General features: G+C 42.1%; 1 protein-coding gene across 2 annotated transcripts; it reads left to right on the forward strand.

The window, feature by feature from the left end:
• Window positions 1-846: 846 nt before the first annotated feature.
• TBX19 (T-box transcription factor 19) lies at window positions 847-18,419 on the forward strand. Of its 2 annotated transcripts, XM_063320798.1 has the most exons (10): window positions 847-1,091; window positions 3,683-4,000; window positions 4,194-4,420; window positions 10,093-10,357; window positions 12,269-12,403; window positions 13,221-13,282; window positions 14,360-14,421; window positions 15,099-15,287; window positions 16,138-16,270; window positions 17,423-18,419. In XM_063320798.1, the coding sequence occupies exons 3-10, from the start codon at window positions 4,224-4,226 to the stop codon at window positions 17,655-17,657; spliced, it is 1,278 nt and encodes a 425-aa protein (XP_063176868.1). In that variant the 5' UTR covers window positions 847-1,091; window positions 3,683-4,000; window positions 4,194-4,223; the 3' UTR covers window positions 17,658-18,419. The 2 variants fall into 2 exon arrangements, with proteins under 2 accessions (XP_063176868.1, XP_063176951.1); XM_063320881.1 differs by lacking the exon at window positions 3,683-4,000.
• The last annotated feature ends 302 nt before the right edge of the window (window positions 18,420-18,721 follow it).

An 18,721-nucleotide genomic window follows, 5' to 3' on the forward strand; every position in this document is an offset into this window, starting at 1 on the left:
TTTCACTGTTCTCCCCAGTCCTCATTGCTTTACTTAAAAATATGAGTAACTAAATTCTTACTAGTAAATCCTGGATGTGGCTGGAGATGACTGAGTGTTGTACTTGCATTTTTAACTAGTAGGGGTTAGTTCGGACTGGCCATGAGCCACGAGGTGTCTGATCCCTGCTTGGAAGTGCCCAGCTCTCCCAGATGGGTTTCAGGGAAAGTTTACAATATTGCACGTTTTGTATGAGCGTTTTCTGCTCTCTCCAACGTCCCTACTGATTTGCTTGTTTGTTTAAACAGGAGACGAGCAAGAGGGGTAACAGTCTTCTGTCCTTTAGCCCTGCTCTCTCCCACTTGCAGTGGCGATGATTGTCAGTCACCTTGTTACTGTGTAAGTGCGGCTACCTTTTCTTCAGATGTCAGGTTTGGGGAGATTTAACTTCCAGCCCAAGAAATGACCCACCTGACATCTGAGAACGAGCTATTCTCAGTGCTCGGTCAATGCCTATGTCCAGTGACATTAATTTGTTTGTGCCTCAGTTTCAGCATCTGTAGACTTGGAAAAATTAATCTTGCAAGAAAGCAGGAGAGAGGGGATGTTCAGGAAGTATTCAAAGTCATGATTTAGGTGAACCAGAGGGACACAAGATTAGAGGATGTCTCTTACTTCTCCTAAAACAGGCTAAATATTCAAAGTAAAGATTTTCATCCTTAATATTTTTTAAATGAAAAGCCAACAATAAGCAAATAACTTTGATTATGATTCTGTTTGGTTTCTCTTTTGCAGCCCTCTCCCATGGCAGCTGCGTGAAGCAGAGGCAATGAAGCCTGATGTGTGGGATGGGATTCATACGGGTCTGGATGTGTATTTTAAAGTAAAATCTCAGCCCAAGCGCGTTCAACTGATCACTTGCTTGCACGCATGCAAACTTGTTATTTCTTTGGCTAATTCTTCTAGGTTGAAGATACATCAGTGGTGAGCTGTGCCTTCTGGATATGTTGCTACATCCATGACAAATTGCTCTTAGTCTGAGCTCTTACAGTTGAAACACCCTTCCCCACGCTGCAAATAGCAATTGGGCTATTCCCACTAGCCAACCACAGGTAACTACTCTCATTTTGGAAAACGTTGTGGTGGCAAGTATCCTGAGCTATGGTAATACAGTAATAAAATTAAAATTCAAACTATATGAAAGTCAGGTATTTTAAGAGATTAGATTTGGGGGGAAGGAGGGTGTCCTCTGGGACATAAGACTTTTTGGCATCTTACACCTTGTGTGAGTGATAACCATAAGCACCCAAGCGTAACTTATTTCTAGCATCTGAAAGTGCATTTTCTTATTGTGTAGGATGCAAATTTTAGTATGATACTGCAAAGCAAATGCCTTCATGCTTCTCCCTTAGGGGGGCTATCTGTAAAAAATACAGTCTTATTGATGAAAAACTTGCTTTCCAGCCCATTACTGGAATGGTTCCATTACCCATTCCTTCCATACATCCTTCCTTCTCCACAGCTCTGTTCCCAGGACCTGGGCAGTCAGGGCAGGACCTCCCTTTCTTTTGCCTTGTGGCTGCCTCCATTTCCAATCTATCTTTGCAGAGCATATTCTTTACCTCTAGCAATTCACCCGTGCCTGCCGGTAAGACGTTTCCCTTCCTCATTTTGAAACCCCTCCACGAACGGGAACTGTTGTTACTACTGTGCATGCTTTTGATTTCCTTTAAGCTCTAAACATCTTGAGGAAGGCAGATTGTATGTGATTTTTCAGAGGCTCTAATCTGGTATCGCTCCACTTGAAGCCTGGGGGAGAGATGGGCAGACAGTACTGCTGAAAATCAAGCTGCTTCCCTTTTTATTTGTCTGTAGAAAGAACCGTGTGTAACTACTGAAATATTACTACGGTTGTGAGTTATTGTCTCTGCACTTGCCTCAACTTTGATTTCCAAGCAACTAAATCTCAAAAAAGCTGTGTGGAAATAGGGCTTTGACTAAAAATAAAATAAAATAAAAATTCCCAAAATAACACAGAGGTAATTGTTTTAGAGCTGTCTGAAACCCTGAAGTTGTTGAATTGCAATACGCAGTACTTCAGCCAGCTCTGATTTCTGTGTTTGTTTATAATATAATGAAATTAAAAACTGTCTCACAGTCAGCATAGCAAATGCATAGCAATCTGATCACATGCAGGGAAAAATTACAGTAGCAGCTTCTCTCTCCTCTTTGAGGATTTGAAAAGGAGAGCCTAAGCATAAACATATTCCATGTTACACAAACGTACTACCTGAGATGCCATTATTTTTCCAAATGTGAAGTGGTGCACTTCCAAGTACCTAAATATCCGATGGATTTTAAAAGTACATTCTTCAGTTGTTCAGCAGTGAAAGTAGGCTGGATATTAACTATTTGACAACTTCTAGTGTTAACTCACAAGGCGAGTTGCCTGATAATCTACGTAATTTTGTTATGAGTTGACCAATATAAAAAGAATGTACATAAAGGCTATTAAGAAGAGAAGGAAGATGTATTAGAGTGTGAAGTTTGAAAGTAGCATGATTTGGATTACCCAGATGTAAAAATACCTCAGACCTGTCTGGCCTGCCCCTTCCAATGGTGCTGAGATTGCTGGGACTTGAAGGTTCTCTCCTAAAGTCTCCTGTTGTGCAGAACATCCCATTGCTGCAGAGCTGCAGCTGTGCTGTTTTGCGCAGGATCCTTACTCCATGTAGGGCTTGAGGGATTAGTAGGACTAGTAGCCAAATAAGGTGCCATACAACACAAATAGGATCAATGAGCTCTTAGGTAGATGGTGTCTCTCAGGATTTTTAACTGCAAGATCTGTTGAGCTTGTCAAATGATGAACTTTAATCCTGTTTTACAAAGCTTGCCAGACCCTTTCTTGTCTTTATAGATCCCATCAGTGATCCACTAAGTCATTTCATCTTTTAGAAAGGACTGGAAGCACAGGAATTCAACAGGGGCTGTTGAATTAAACAAATGCAAAGTTCTCAATAAGTAACTAGAAACTATATTTCTCTAAAAACAAACTCCAAAAGTATGTTTTCATAATCGAGCCCCTGACTATGTCATGTCCAACAGACCAGAAATTTCTCAGATGCTATCTGAGCTAGATGCATCAGCAGAAATTAGGCAATCAAATGCCTCGTTATGTGCCAAGGTCCAGTGTTTATGGGTCACCAGTATTCACGTTGTCTCCACCTAACCCTTCAGCATGGAATGGAACCCAGGTCTCTTATATCCCTGGCTGAGTGCTGAAATTGTTGGACTTTTCAGTAAAACAGTGCCTTCTTTTATGGCTGCGCTTTGCAGAGGGTATGTGCAATTGGGTCAGGCTTGTCAGAGAAGGTCTCAGCCTGAGGTGAGAGGGAATGCATCTTTTAGGGATGCTGAAGGAGTTTTTGTATGAGACAGACTTTGAGCTGGTCAGCAATGCCAGACCTCAGGCAGTTAGGCTGACACCCAGCCCCAGAAACATGGGAAAATGCTCCCGTGTCCCTGGAAATGCAGCCAGAGAGGAGTTCAGCTGCTTGTGAGGTGCATCAGCAGTTTTGTGAATGACGGTGCGACCAAAGGATGGACACAGAGGCATCAATGGTGGAGTGCAGGGATGCTACCCTCTCCTTGTGCATTGAAACCTCAGTGCAGAAGGGTCTCTTACTATTACATTTTGCTTTAGGAACGCAGAGGAACAAGGTTAATGCGCTTACTCAACGTGCCTGGTGGAAATATTTTAAGACTACCTTCTCTGTGTAACTATCTTGACTGTTACCAGCTCCTTCAGTTAGAGTCCGCATCAGCGTGAACGCAATTTCCATGCATTGTTTCAGTCTGGAAATGAAACAATTTTCATTAATGGAAACCTGGTTCTCAAGCAGAACAATTAGACCCACTTCAGGTTGAAAAAAGATAAAAGCATGCTAATTTGGATGGAGGACTCTTCTTTCAAGGCAGCCAATTGAGTCATCAGCCTGCCACCCACCTGACCGTCTGACAGGTAATTAGGAGATAGTCCTCTTTTTGTGTGGAGTGTGTGCGTAAACCTCCACACGCTAGTGTCACTGCCCATTGGGACTTCCAGAGGAAAGAGCTAGTCAGTGGCAAAAGAGTGAGGGGTGCACGTTTGTCAGACTGCGCCCAATGAACTGACTCGTTTTTTGATTTAGCTCGTGATTTTTGTCTTTTAACAGCTACCTGAAGTTTCTGGCAGTAAAGTCGTCATGGCAGACGTGGGCTGCAAAAAGCCCAGCGACTGCACCGTCTCCAGGCTACTCAGCGTAGTGGAGAGCGAACTCCGGGCTGGAAGAGACAAAGGCGACCCCACTGAGAAACAGCTCCAGGTTGTCTTAGAGGATGCGACGCTGTGGCAGAGATTCAGGGAAGTCACTAATGAGATGATCGTGACCAAGAACGGCAGGTGAGTGATCTGCTCAGCAGTGTGGGCTATGTGTAGATGACCGCCAGGGGGGTTAAGAGGTGTAATAATAAACTTGTGTGTGCAGACTCAAAAGAACTGCAATGAGCACATAACAGTTTTATCCCTGCAGCTTCACAGTCCCTTAAAATCTGCACATGAACAGAATGGGGTGTCCCTGCTCATTTTTGGTCATGGCTAAGTTCCTGCCACCCTTTGTTCCTGCTTGTGAACGTATTGACTGACTTAAGATTGCGTAAAAAGGGAACTTTTGCAAGGGAATAGATGGTACCTCTGAAAACCTTCTGAATGACTTCTTGTACTAATAATTATCAGCCTTTATTAGCAAGTCCTTACCTGTAGACTTCAAATTACTGTACAGAAGTCGATTGGTGGTGTTATCCCCAGCTGCAGTTCCTGTCTCTCTCTGGCCTTGGGTATTAACAGCTTGTACGAGCAGTCTGTACTAGAATGGGGTATAATAAAACTGTGCCCGTGTGGCATGTACGTGCAGTCCGGATTGCATGGTCCCGCTATGGCATTGCTCCGTAGTTGTTGCCGGTGCCCTTAGAAACGAGTGCAGAATATTGGTTAACACACACAGTTTTAGAAAGACAAAATATTATTATGTAAATAGATCACATATCTTACTATTTGAGGAACACGGAAAGGCATAGGAAAAGAGTGCAAAACCTGGTGAGAAAGATACTAATTCTGAATCAGACACTGGCTTGAAGGAGGCTCTCCACAGAGGTTCTGCTCTGAACTGGGCTGACAGCAGGGTCCAGCTCCATAACCAACAGGCAGCTACTAGAATAAGGATCGCTGGTACAGTGGTACTAAGGTTTTTATTTAATGTACCCTTGCCGCCCCTCTGGTGTCCATCCTCTCCCCCCTCCCCCCACCCCCAACATGCACATTTTTCTTTTGCGAGACCTCTCTGGAGATCCACATAGGAGACAGGAATTAAGAGATGGAAAGAAAGATTTACTTACGTCATTAATTTTGCACACTTTGATTTAGCAGAGTTTTGGATGATATTGGTGTTGACTGTAGCTTGACAAGGGACATAAGTGAAAGCAGTTAAAAGGAAAAATCTCATCTGTTGGCTCAGCAAGGTTATTCTGTTGAGAGAACAGCTACCTTCCCAAAATACCAGCTTCTGGTGTAACACTGCCTATTGCCATTCTGATTCCTCCTAATAAGCTATAGGGATAGAAATCTTCTGTCGAGGTTCTCTTTACACCAAGAAGCTGCTTTTGCTTCATTTAAATTGCTTTAAAAACTGCTGTTAGGCTACAGCAAACTTCTGAGTCGGCTTCCACTTAAACTGACTCCTTAGCAGTGTAAGTGACCAAAAATGAGGTAAGATTGGTTTGCCACAAATTAATTAAATTTGTACAAAGAATCACAGCTTACCAACAGGTTTTTTTCAGTCTCTTTCCACTCAGCTAATGTAAATCATGATTGCATGGTGATACTAGTTCTCGTGAGTGCGTAGATAAAATCTTTTTATCATGATAATAAGGGAACTTTTCATTATTTGAATATGCCTGGTTACTTTTTATTTCATTGTGTAAGCTGCCTTATTTTTCTTTATTCTAACATACGCTACTTATCAGCTTGATCCTGTTTTTCCTAAAGCCAGTGACAGCTCTAGTTATGTCAGTGGGGGCAGGAATAGGTTCTTTATGATCGACTACAGCAATCTCAAAATAAAAAAGTATAAAAGTATGTCACATCGCCATCTGCATAAATCCTTTTAACAAAGTTACCGTAGCATCAGGGACTACGAAAAAGGATCTTTTGCATTTCTGAAAGTATGTTCCATAACAAACACATCAGCACACCAAAAATAGGAAATATAGGCAGTGGCCTGCAGCAAAGCTCTGAACAACTCCATACTATTCAAAAGGAGACAAACTTGAGACAGGTTCCTATGAGTGCTCAGTTTTTTCAGGTTCAGGATTCTTCAGTGATTGTCTCCAGAGGGATTATCAATAGAAAAAATATTGATCTAATTCTGCTGCTGCTTAAATCAGTAGAACTAACACAGTCGTTCTTCCTGAAGGGTATATGAACACTTTTGAAAACTGTGTTCTACAAGTAATGAGAAGAGCCAGTCTGAACTTCTGCATGTGAAAACTAGGACTGTTTTTGCAAACACATTGTTAGCAAAATTCAGAAATTAAACTGAAACCTGACACAGGAGCATCCCAGAGAATGAGAGGCTTACGGATTAGTGATCCTCAAGTGTCAAATTCTACCATGCACAATTCTATCTGCTGTGATTGAGTCATGTCTAATTGGTACCAAGGGTCCCAAAATGTCATAATTAGATGAACCAACTTCAGTGCTAATACATAGATATGTCTCTGTTGCTGTATCGTACTTCATTGTAATAATCACCTGCCATAGCAATATGCTTGGGTGCACAGGGAAGATAAGACATATTCTGAAAAGGATAGACATCAGCGAAGTTAAACCACACTCTATATCACAAAATACATCCCAATGGGCGCAGCTGATACAGTGTGAATCAGTCTCTTATTTTACTCAGATTTATTGCTTTCAATTGGCATTTCAATATCCAATGCTCTGTGTTCTGATTGAGCAGGTTTTCTCTCTCAGTGTTTATACCATATTAGCTACGCCATATCCTGAGACTTTGCAATCCACGTTATTGTCTGGAGGCAGGAAGGTGCCACTGTTCCTCTGTGTACGGGGAGAATCCACAACAGATCAATGCAGTCAAAGGCGAGTGGCGGGAAAGAAGCCCTTGCCAGGTTTAAATGCTAAAGCAACTTTACTGGTTACTACACATTCAAGTTGGATACCAAACATCTTCCCACTCAAGTTCTGTACTCTGGAGTAATTGTAGCATATCTGTTCTAAATAAATTGAAAAGGCTGAAGTGCTCAGCTATTGCGGAAATGGAGGTCATGTGTGTACCTACCTGATCATTGAAACAAACATTCTAACTCAAACAAATTTGGAGAAATCACCATTTGTCATGCTAGAAGAAAGACAAATGTGATTTTAACAGTAAAGCCACTTAATCAGCAGAACAAATGAGGTGGCTGGTTTTCGATTGTTAGAATCTGTACAGTCAAGACATGCTAGTCCAAGTGAGGTGGGGATTAATTGTGTGTGAAGCAGGTTAACACAGGGAAATGCTATGATCTCTGTAATGCAGAAGGTTGGAATTGATGATGACTGTATTCTGCTGTTCATCTGTAGGTCTTCTGGGGATAAACTCAAGCCTCTCAAGTAGAAAGGCAAAGAAGCCTACATTGTGGGCAGAGGAATTAGCAATCTGTATGTAACACAGAGTTCTGAGAAATCTAGTGAAATTAAATTTTCATGTGGATGAATTTTCCCCTCCACTTCAACTTCAGCTAAATATCTAAGTGTGTTACTTTGAAGACTGACTGTAGAGGGCCTGGGGGGTGCAGGGAGCCATGCATCCATACTTATTACCACATCCAAGTTTGATAGCTGGTGCATCCTGATCAGGAAGACACACTAAATGTAGCATATAAATCCTTGGCTGAGCTTCTATTTAGTTAGAAAGATCATGGTTCAATATACCTTTCTCAATGTTGCACTGGCCCTACATCACCACGTATTTGTATTAGATGAAAAATCTCAAATTTCTCAAATCCTTTCTTTTCCTGTGAGCAGAGGTGATGAATGTATACAGCAAGAACTACATAAAGGTGCCCAGAAAGGTAGGTGGTGAGTGGGATGTTATAGGAGCACAGGAGATTGTCAGCAGCTGGGGGCCGCTGCAGAGTATGGCTGTGGGGGCAGAGACTCTTGGTGTCCCTTGAGACAGCCTGGAGTTTCAGTTCCCTTCTTCTGTATTTTGGACATCTTGCACCACTACCCAGCTAAGCCGAGGGAGCTACCTCAGCTCCATGGCCACGGACCTCAGGCAACTGCTGTGGTTGCTTGGTGTAACCAGTCTCTCTGTACCCGTAGAGAAAAAGAGCTTGAAGATTCATTGGCCTGCGCATAAAAATGTGGCATAGAAAAATGACTCTTGCCAGGAGAGGTCAGTATGGAGGTGTCTGGGGCAAGGAGGCCTCTTACTCATATAAGAAGAATGTAGGAGATGATACGTAACAGCTATAATAATCCTACGCAGTAACAACGTGTATTCTCTGACAAGCTAAGAAACTTAATGAATAGGATGCCTCTGCTGGGAGACTCCTCTGTTCTACCAACCACAAATTTTTCTCACTTCCTGAAACTGTTGGAGCCCTACTAACTCTATTGCTCCAGACTTTCAGGCACTGAGATGCCAATTCAAAGCTGTGTGGTATGGATCACAAATACCAGGACAGACAGAAAACTGCTGCAAATCTGGCTGTGAGCTGCTGCAAATCTCCTTTACAAAAGAAAAAATAATAATTAAAAGAGGATTGAGAAAAGGTGGCATTGGACCTTTAAGCGCATAAGGAGCGTTTTCTCAAAACTAAACAAAGGCAGGATTTCAGTTTAAGGTCCCTTACAACCCTAACAATTCTCTGATTCAGTTTTAAATGCCCAAGATGGTGGGAAGGTTGGATGATAGATGCTTAGAGTTCAGGGAACTTACATTGCATCTAAGGTGGAACTAAAAGCAGAAGTACCTGATCAAGCTGATGAGGTCAGGGAATACAGAAGGATGGGATCAACTTTAAGAACTGCCAAGTGCAAGGTCTCAAGGCAAGGATTTTAACCAGACTTCTCAAACTGGAGATTTATGTAATGGTAGTGGGACAGTACATGAATGCTTGCACTTCAGAAAGGGAGAAAACATGTTTCAGCTAACTACAGACTTTTTAATATATCCCTGTAATAAGAATTCAGGATGTGTTTTGAAGGAAAGAGTAATTAAATATGTGGAAGACAACAGAAAATGAGTTAGAAAGACATTTGATTAAATTTTAAGTCATGCCAGACTAACCTGATGAAGTAAACAAGTGTTTTTAGACAAGAAAAATGTAGCAGATTTATTAAGGCTTTTAGAATAGTGCTACCTGGAAGCTATTACTCAAGTGGGAGATGTCAGGGATCAACACAAGAAACAAGGGAAAAGACAGAGGGAAGTGACTGACTTTGCTCACAAAGACTATGGAATATGACAGTCTCTTCAAAGGAAGGGAGACAAAACTTTTGATTATAGAGCAGTGTGGTCAATGCATCCAACTGGAATCTGATGAGTACCTGGGATTAAGTCCTGAGTGCTGGTGATTGCAGGATGATTTCAGAGGAAGTGCACTTTATCATAAGATTCTGCAGTTGATGCAGTGGATTTGTGGTTCAGCTCCACCTTCTCAGCTATGTTCAATCCTATTCATGCCTTCTTGTTCCACACCTAAGGATGCATTTCACATGTCCGGCTCCCATGGACCTTATTGAGACTAAACACAATACATTAATAATGTTCATAACTCTTGGCATGATAAAGACGTTAGTGCCCTACCATAGAGATAACATGGGTTTTTTTTCCAAATAATTGAAATAAAATAAAATAAAGGATTAACCTTTAAGAGAGTTCTTGAGCTAGATGGAGGGAGGATGTTTTTTCACATAGACCTAATCTGTGAGCATCTGCTCACAAGCATACTAAGGAGTCTTTTAAAACCAGTTTCCAGTGATGTCCCCCTTTTTTCTTTCCTGGCCAGGCGGATGTTCCCTGTTTTGAAGATCAGCGTGTCAGGCTTGGACCCAAATGCCATGTATTCCTTCCTGTTGGACTTCGCCCCGACTGATGGCCACCGCTGGAAGTACGTCAATGGAGAATGGGTGCCGGCTGGGAAACCAGAGCCACCAAACCACAGCTGCGTTTACATCCACCCAGACTCTCCCAACTTTGGGGCCCATTGGATGAAAGCTGCCATTTCCTTCAGCAAAGTCAAACTTACCAACAAGCTCAATGGGAGTGGGCAGGTATGGCCTGATGTTTCCTCATACACCTCTTGGCTTCAATTGCAAGCACCTACCAATCAAGAAATATCAAGGGTGCATTTATGTAATTACAGAGGCCCTTACAGGCCTCTTCACCCACAGATGCCAATTATTCTCTGTAGGCCAAATGTAAACAGGAATAAACAGGCCTTAATTGGCGCTTTCAGATTTTAATGGACTTCTTGATGTTAAGAGAGACAGAGTGCTGTGGTTTACTTAATCATCAGGGGGCTTTTCAGAGTTGGTCTTGTGTGCTAGGGATTTTTACATAGGACTTCAGAGAAGGGGGAAAAAATGGTCACAGGTATTAGGTTTTTGTTGTGTTCCCCCATGTTGTTTGGTGTAAGTGGAATGTTGGCAGGAGTCAGATAGCAGAATAAAAGGCTGCTCCTAAATGAAATAATTACTATGTCTGCTTCTGCATCATGATAATTATCAATATTCTATTGAATCAGCTTTGGCCTTTGGAAAGAAACCACATGTACCAGAAATAAGTGACTTTCTCTTTGAACCCCTTAAAAATGCAAACAGGAAAATTAGTTTTGTTTCGTATTTTATTTTTGATGATGCATCTAAAGGTAAAATGTTGCACAAGACCTTTTGTTTGCTTGTTTGTTTTGTACAAAACTCCTACATTGGATGATACTTGCCAGCCCAGAATCAATTTCTTTGATGTAAATATTATACATTCTCTATCTGTTATTTCCATTAGGTTTGTGAGGTACATCCATGAGGCTAGTAACCTAATTAGGTAGGAAATTATCTCAGTTTTTATGGACTGGAGAACAGAAAGATGACCTGACTTTTCCTAAGTCACAAATGGAATTGGCACACAAGATTTACTGTGGAGCATAGAACGGGATCTGAATCTGCAAATTCTTGTCCTACATCCAGGACCTCAGAAAAGTATGCTCGGGGGTAAAAAAGCTGCAGGAAACCATTGGAGGGTCAAAGAGACCCTGGGGAAAAAACAGGGGAATGCAATTATGTGTGTGTATATATATATATATATATATGATGAAGTGGAGAGGAAAAAGTAGGAAGCAGGAGAGGAAAAGCCATATGAGAAACAGAGCCCAAACAAAAGTCACTAAATAAAAGTCACTAAATAACAAATGACTGAAGCTCCTCTCCTTTTCTTTTGAAATCTTGACAACAGCGTTAAGGTAAACCGTGTCTTCACTCTGTGGTGCAGCTTCTCCTTCTGTGATGTTATTAGAAAGTAATAGCTGACTAGGAGTGCTTTATGCTAATGGGTGCGTTCTTCTATCTTTCTGTCTTTCTTTCTATCTATCTATCTGTATGTATGTATGTATATGTATGCACACAGCACTTTCCAAAGTACAGAATTTTTTTTAAAATAAATATCTTTTTCTTGCGGTAGAGAGAATTAAGCAATATAATAGACTTCCTGAGGAAGGTGAATTGTGGGATCAATGCTATTCACAGTTTTTCATGCCAGGTTAGAGACATCTGCCAAGGCTTGTTTAGATACACTTCATCTTGCCCAGGAAGATGGCTAGGTGACTGCCTCAGCTCCCTCCTCGCCCTGATTTCTGTGATGGTGATTCTGAGTCTTTCAAATAGCAGGGATTGCCCTTTAACTGTTTCAACAGCATCTAGTGCAGTAGAAGCCCAATGGTTTGAAGTCCACGCAAATATTCACTAATTCTGCTGTACTGAAAGCTTTAAATCCAAGTCCAGTGAAGTCTCACTCTGTTCAGCCCTGTGGTTGATGAGAAGGGAGGAAGGCACCTGCCCTTCTGCTTTCAGTAATCACTGACTGGGGAGGTTTAGCAGTGACCTCTGGTCTATTATAGAGCCAGAGCGAAAGAGCAGCTGTGGGATACCAGAGTGGCATTGGGGTCTGTCTCTCCGTTTTGTTTTCTGCAGATAATGTTAAACTCCCTGCATAAATATGAGCCCCAGGTACACATAGTTCGCGTAGGAGGCCCCCACCGGATGGTGATGAACTGCTCCTTCCCTGAGACGCAATTCATAGCTGTGACTGCTTATCAAAATGAAGAGGTAGGCAGATGCCACACTGTGCTCTTGGTTACCATTGATGAGATATATTAAAAGCTTATTAACTACAAGTTCAGCATGGACAGACTAGTCCTTTTCTTGTTTCCCTACCGATCTCATGCAGTGTAATGCTCCATCCCGGAGCAATATCTCTGTCTTTTCTCTGCACGAGAACATTGTCTAATCTAATGTCCGGCTGCAGTACTAAGCCAGGTTTAGCTTAATATCCTGCCACGGCTATTCCAGACTGGTCCATCTGTCCTGGCATCCCAATCCCTTACTGGAAAAAAAGCCTCTACAGTCAAATCCAATATCTTTCTGCAGCAATGACTGATAGCCATAATGATAACCCTATCTCTCCCCGCTCTTTATAATATATGCAATTGCAGAACAGCACAACATTCCACAGGAAAATTTCCTCCCAACCCCAAAAGTGTAATTGAGGGATGCTTCGGATTGTGACAATTGCAAACTCATGTGCCACATCCCCTAGTTACTGTTGCTGCAGATTTGATTGATGCTTGGTAGGAATTCAGTGTTTAAAGTCTCTTGAAACGGTCCACCATCCCACAGGATTTGCCAGACTGGACCATCCCATTAGGCTGCCCCGACCGGTGCTGTGCCTGTGGCACTGATCAGTGCACAGCACTCTGCATCAAGCAAAGCTCTCTCCCAACCAACCCTGGGAAACAGCATGTGTGGGGATATATTTTGTTAGGCTAACCAAGGCAGTCCCACTTAAACTACTCTGGAAGATGTTTTGTCAATTGTCTATTCCAAATTGCCTTCACTAATATGCCTTGTTTTCTGTAAACTCAAGATAACAGCTCTCAAAATCAAGTATAATCCCTTTGCCAAAGCCTTCCTGGATGCGAAAGAAAGGTGAGTTGTTAATTTTTTGCTCCAGTCGTAATTTGCTGCTGGTATGGTTAAAACCGTGGCAGCACAATGTGAAAGATAAATTATATAACTTAATCTTGTTTCTAGCGTCTTAAATCCATAGTCACTCCACTGTTATTAGTGGGGAGACTCTCTCTGTAAGTATTACAATAGGGTCTGAAGTGGGTGAATGTCCTCTTGGGGATCCTAGGATTTAGCACTGGCTACCCAGGAAGCCTGAAATAAGATGGTGTGAACTTCCCCAGTAACGTTATACACTGTGTATGTTCACCACGTTGTACTTACACTCCAATGAATCCCATAATTTGATAGCTCAGGGAGAATAAAAGTTAACTGCAGATGTCAAAAAGCGTACCTAAAGTGAAATTGCACTGTAACTGTAATATAACTACACTGCTATTATTAAATCTGTGTGATAATGTATGATGTGTTTATTAAAAGTAACCTGTAGGTGCTAACTATGTAAGGTGTTAGAGATACTTCCATCGGAAACGAATTGTGGTTTATCTTTCAAAGTTTTACTTGCATCATCCATGCAAATGCAGTGGGACATCCAATTTGTTTGGACCTCCTATGTCTTCTGACACATGAAGTGACCCATGTGCCTGCAGGAGAATCTGTATTTTTTTCCATTCTTCTCACCACTTAAGAAGCTGCTGTGTCTCAGCGTCAGGGTTTCCAGCTGTGAAGGGAGAATGCTACCTTCAGCTTGCCTGGCTGAGCAGGAGACAGAGCCCTCCTTGGTCTGGGCGGGAGGCCAGGCTGAGCCTGCTGATGGAAGCAGGAATAGTGCCCACAGGTAGATTTAGAATTCCAGGTCCAGCCCCCGAATTTGGCACAAACATAGGAACATTTTTATGTATGGCATGAAACATAAGTTCCTGTTTCCCTTATGGTAGACTGCAGACAAGTCTACTGCTGCCTAGCAAGTAGTTAAAGAGGATGGATTTCCTTCCTTTTTAACTTACTTTTCCTTTTTTTTAGTGAATAGTTCTGTTTTTAACTTTCTTCTGTAATTTCTCAATGAGAAGTTTTACCACTAAGTATTTTGCTTTTCAGAAACAGTCCCAAGGATGCTCCAGAAACAGTCTCTGAAGGACAACATATGACATATTCTCACTGTAAGGTTTTTATTCATGTCATCTGGAAGTTGTGTGTGATACGATAAGTGCTGGGAACCTGGGACTTGCTTAACTGGATCATACCAGTCATTCACCGAGTCCTGAATTGTGTTCATAGAAAGGGACCCTTTAAATAATAAAAAAAAGAAGATAGAAGACACCTCACAGTAGGAAATAATGTGACAGTTTCTGCAAGGGGATCATTTTCCTTATGATCCATTTTTGAATATTAAAAGCAATCTAGAATCAAGATGATGTATGACATTTTTAAGGCTTTCTCCCCCCCTTTTTTTTAACTCGTAACTGTGAATATTTGTGTCACCTATAAAAGTACCTTTCACTGTTGAACACATAAAAAAAATGGGGGAAGCAGAGTTTGGTTTAATGATGGTCTGTTTTTCTTTCTTTTGTTCTTTGATGTTTGTGACATTTTCTAGTAGTTGTTTTTAGGTCTTGTTTTTAGGGTTGATGGTTTTGGGGTTTTTTTGTGGGAGATTTTTTGGGTTGGTTTTTGGTTTTTTGGTTTTTTTTTTTATTGTCAGTTGTTCCATAAACCAGTATTTTGGAAACTGCTTGGTATTTCTGAGGCACAGTTTATTCTGCAAGAAGGCTGGTTGCTTTATTGTATTGCAGTGGTTTAGTGCAATCATCGTTTTCTTCTCTCTTTCCCCTCAAAGTGGGTGGCTGGTTGATTTCCAACCCGGATACAATGTGTGCATCAGGAAGCTCCAATTATCAGTACACTGGACCTTTGCCTCTGCCAGCTCCACGCACTCCTCACAGCTGCGAGCGATATTCAGCACTGCGAGGGCATCGGGCTGCTCCGTACCCACCTTCCTACATGCAGAGAAATCATTCACCTACAGGTACAACTGTAATGCTGCTTTGCTTCCAGGGAACAGACACTCTGTGTGACTGACCCTTGCTTTAGGTTAGCACAAGCATCAAAACAAGCAAGAACTGAGGCTAGGAAAGAGCATGATGAGTGTCCGTAACCATCTGCACTGAACTCTGCACACACAGAGTATGTTTAAGGCAGCTAAGCAAGAGCTACAAAGAGCTGGGTGCACTGTAACTGTTAATTATTATAAGTAAAAGTGAACGACCTTGCTTAAAGTACAGGTCCCAATTATACAAAAAGAGCATTGTAAGCCTTCTTTCGATGTCACGCCATGAAGCAGTCACGCTCTCAAGCTGAAGCAGCCCTTTGGAACATGGTAGGAGCTGACCTGAGTCGACGGCATTTTGGTATTGCAAAAATGTGTGTTCAGTTCCTTTCACTCTCTAGATCTGGGTGCAGAGTTCCAGTAATTGATTCTACTGCGATCACAGGAAACTGGTCAAAAACAAGAGTAAGGATAAAGTAATCTGCTCACTAATTATAATTTAGCAAGGCATCTTGTTTAACAGAAATATTTAAACTCAAGTTATGAGCAAATTTGTGTCAAAATATTCCCAAGTCATATGGCATTAATGAACTTGCAGAAATGCATATCCTATGTCTATCATGCTGTACCTTCTCATATATCCCACCTGAAATTACAGTGGCACCTTGCTACCCTCTTAATAAACACATGAATTTTGTCCTTTTTCCTATCATTAGGAACCTCATGATCAGGTTGCTTCCTCGGGCCTACCCATGTTCTGTTGCCTTAACACAATGTCTGTGCAACAGTCACTGAGGATTTGTTTGTTACTTTTTTTCCCTCCCCAAAGTTAATTTGTTGGAGAGCTCCAGCAATAATCTTCAGGTATTCTCAGGACATGACAGCTGGACTTTGCCATCTTCTCCACATGCTAATTTGCTCTCAGTGCCACACACGAAGGGAGCTGCCAGCCCCGGACCCAGGTAAGGTTACAAGAAAACTGCTGGTATTAGGAGCAGTGAGGCTTGTAGGACTGCCCTGGTGATGCACGCTTTGTTCCAAGCTTTAATCAGCATCCAGGATTTGAAACATGTCCTAAGTGCCCAACTCGATTCCTCGACAGATTTTTCTGACAAGCCAATTATCTCCTGCTCTGAAATCAATGGGAGCTTTGTTTTTCCCCAGCACTGCTGAAAATCAGGGTCTCGGAACAGCCACAGAGAACTCTGGTATCTACAATCACAGAATCACAGAATGGTAGGGTTGGAAGGGACCTCTGGAGATCACCTAGTCCAACCCCCCTGCCAGAGCAGGGTCACCTAGAGCAGGTTGCACAGGAACGCGTCCAGGCGGGTTTTGAATGTCTCCAGAGTTGGAGACTCCACCACCTCCCTGGGCAGCCTGTTCCAGTGCTCTGCCACCCTCAAAGTAAAGAAGTTCCTCCTCATGTTTAGGTGGAACTTCCTATGCTCAAGTTTGTGCCCATTGCCCCTTGTCCTGTCGCTGGGCACCACTGAAAAGAGCCTGGCCCCATCCTCCTGACACCCACCCTTTCAGTATTTATAAGTGTTGATTGAGTGTAATGCTCAATCTGTAAGCGTTTTAAAGCCAAATTATTTTTCTGTATATATTCCTCACTATTCTCTTGCATGAAATGAGACTCCTACTCCCATGCAGGGATGTAACAATCTAAATCATGTTCTGCTATAAAATATTGTTAATAGGGTAGTAAACAGTGCTAGGAATGGGTGAAATTTATAGCTAGAGAGTCAATCAATTATCAAGAATTTCCCCTTCTTTTCCCAAAATAAATGCACACATTTCTTCTCTAATTTAAGTGCCAGGAAAATTCAATTATTTAAAATTCATAAGAACCCATGGAGAAGATCATTATGTCTTGAAACCTTACATATATTTGTACATTTCTCTCCATGCCTCTCTCCAAGGTCACCAGGTCTGATGGCTGCTGCTGTTTTTTCACTTGAGATCTGCAAGGCTAATATAGTTTAGTAACTCGATTCGGATAGCTGCGCTGCCCTTTAGCAGATAACACACTTGACTTTACTGTGGTAAGTCTTGTGCAGAGGAAAATGGTTTGAAATAAGTCATTCAATTTGTACTGCTTTTTTTTCCAGCCACTACCCTTGCTTGTGGACAGTGAGCAACAGTGCTGTAAATGTTTCCAACCCAGGAAGCGAGGTGAACAGCAGCCCTTCGAGCATGTTTCTAAGGGGTAATGTTCCCTTACCTGCTGCATCCTCAGTCCAAATCCCTCTGCAGGGAACGGTGTCTGGCAGCATGGAAACACAAGGGGAAACCGCTCTAGCCAGGCTAGCTGACTCTGCGTGGACATCCTCACACTCCTTTTAATGGACAGGCAGCTCAGGAGGGGAGCTCAGCCAAACAAGACTGACACAAATGGCAAACGACCCCCTAGAATTGCAGCTCAGAGCAGGGATGTGTATGCAGAAAACGGACTTCATCAAGCCTCACTTTCCATAATGTACCTCTTGTGTGCCAGAGAAGCCAAAATGCATAATGCAAAGGCAGCAAATGTTATGGGAACCAGCTTATTACTGTAACCTTTATGCATCATTCAGGATGATGTCCAGAAAGAATCTTTGTAGTTAGTTTTGCTTCTGTATCACATAAAAAAATCGTCAGAGACATGGGACTGAGTGAAGCAGACGTGGCAGCTGGGTATTTGCATGTCATTTTAAAAGTCCTTTCTGTAACTAACAGCCAAGTCCAGGGGAAATTGTGAGCAAATTTGCAATTAGAAATTTGAAGGGACAGCACTGCTTTAAAGACTTGCTGAATCTGTCACATAAAGGTTTTCACAATACCTGAAACTAAACCCTTCAGGGGATGAAATTAGTCTGACATCCTAACGCCACCTGCATACAGTATTCTCTGTCCCCTTCCCAGCTCCTGTTTGCTGTTTGTGTGCTGTAGGGATAATGGACACGGGCTGAGAAAGTGGCTGCATTGTAGCAGCAGTGTGAAGGGCCTCTGGTTTAGCATTTATAGTCTGATGTGATGGTCTTTGAAATGAAAAGTTCCAATGTTTTCTGTATGTGTTATTTTTGAAAGGGTGGAGGGAAAAGAATTATAGAAAAGATTCAGCTTGCATTTCCACTTTGCTTCAGGTATAAAGTACAAATAAAATATGAATAAATGGTGTGTTATCTCCTCAGTGCCTTTCCAAGGTGTAAACACACATACAGTATTTTTCACCTAACAGCCTCTGAGCAATTTAAAGCAGCTCTGCCAGAAGCAAGTTTGACAGGACTGGCTGTATGCTCTTGGGCATGGTATTTCGTGTCTTTGTACCTGTTTCCCCTCTCACCTTTTGTCTGTTTCAGCTTCCTTTTTCAGCTTTTCCTATCCTGTGTGAGTGTACATCTAGCATAGTGGAGGCCTGATCCTGTCTG

The sequence above is a fragment of the Chroicocephalus ridibundus genome, chromosome 1, assembly GCF_963924245.1.
Source record: "Chroicocephalus ridibundus chromosome 1, bChrRid1.1, whole genome shotgun sequence".
NCBI classification, from domain to species: domain Eukaryota; kingdom Metazoa; phylum Chordata; class Aves; order Charadriiformes; family Laridae; genus Chroicocephalus; species Chroicocephalus ridibundus.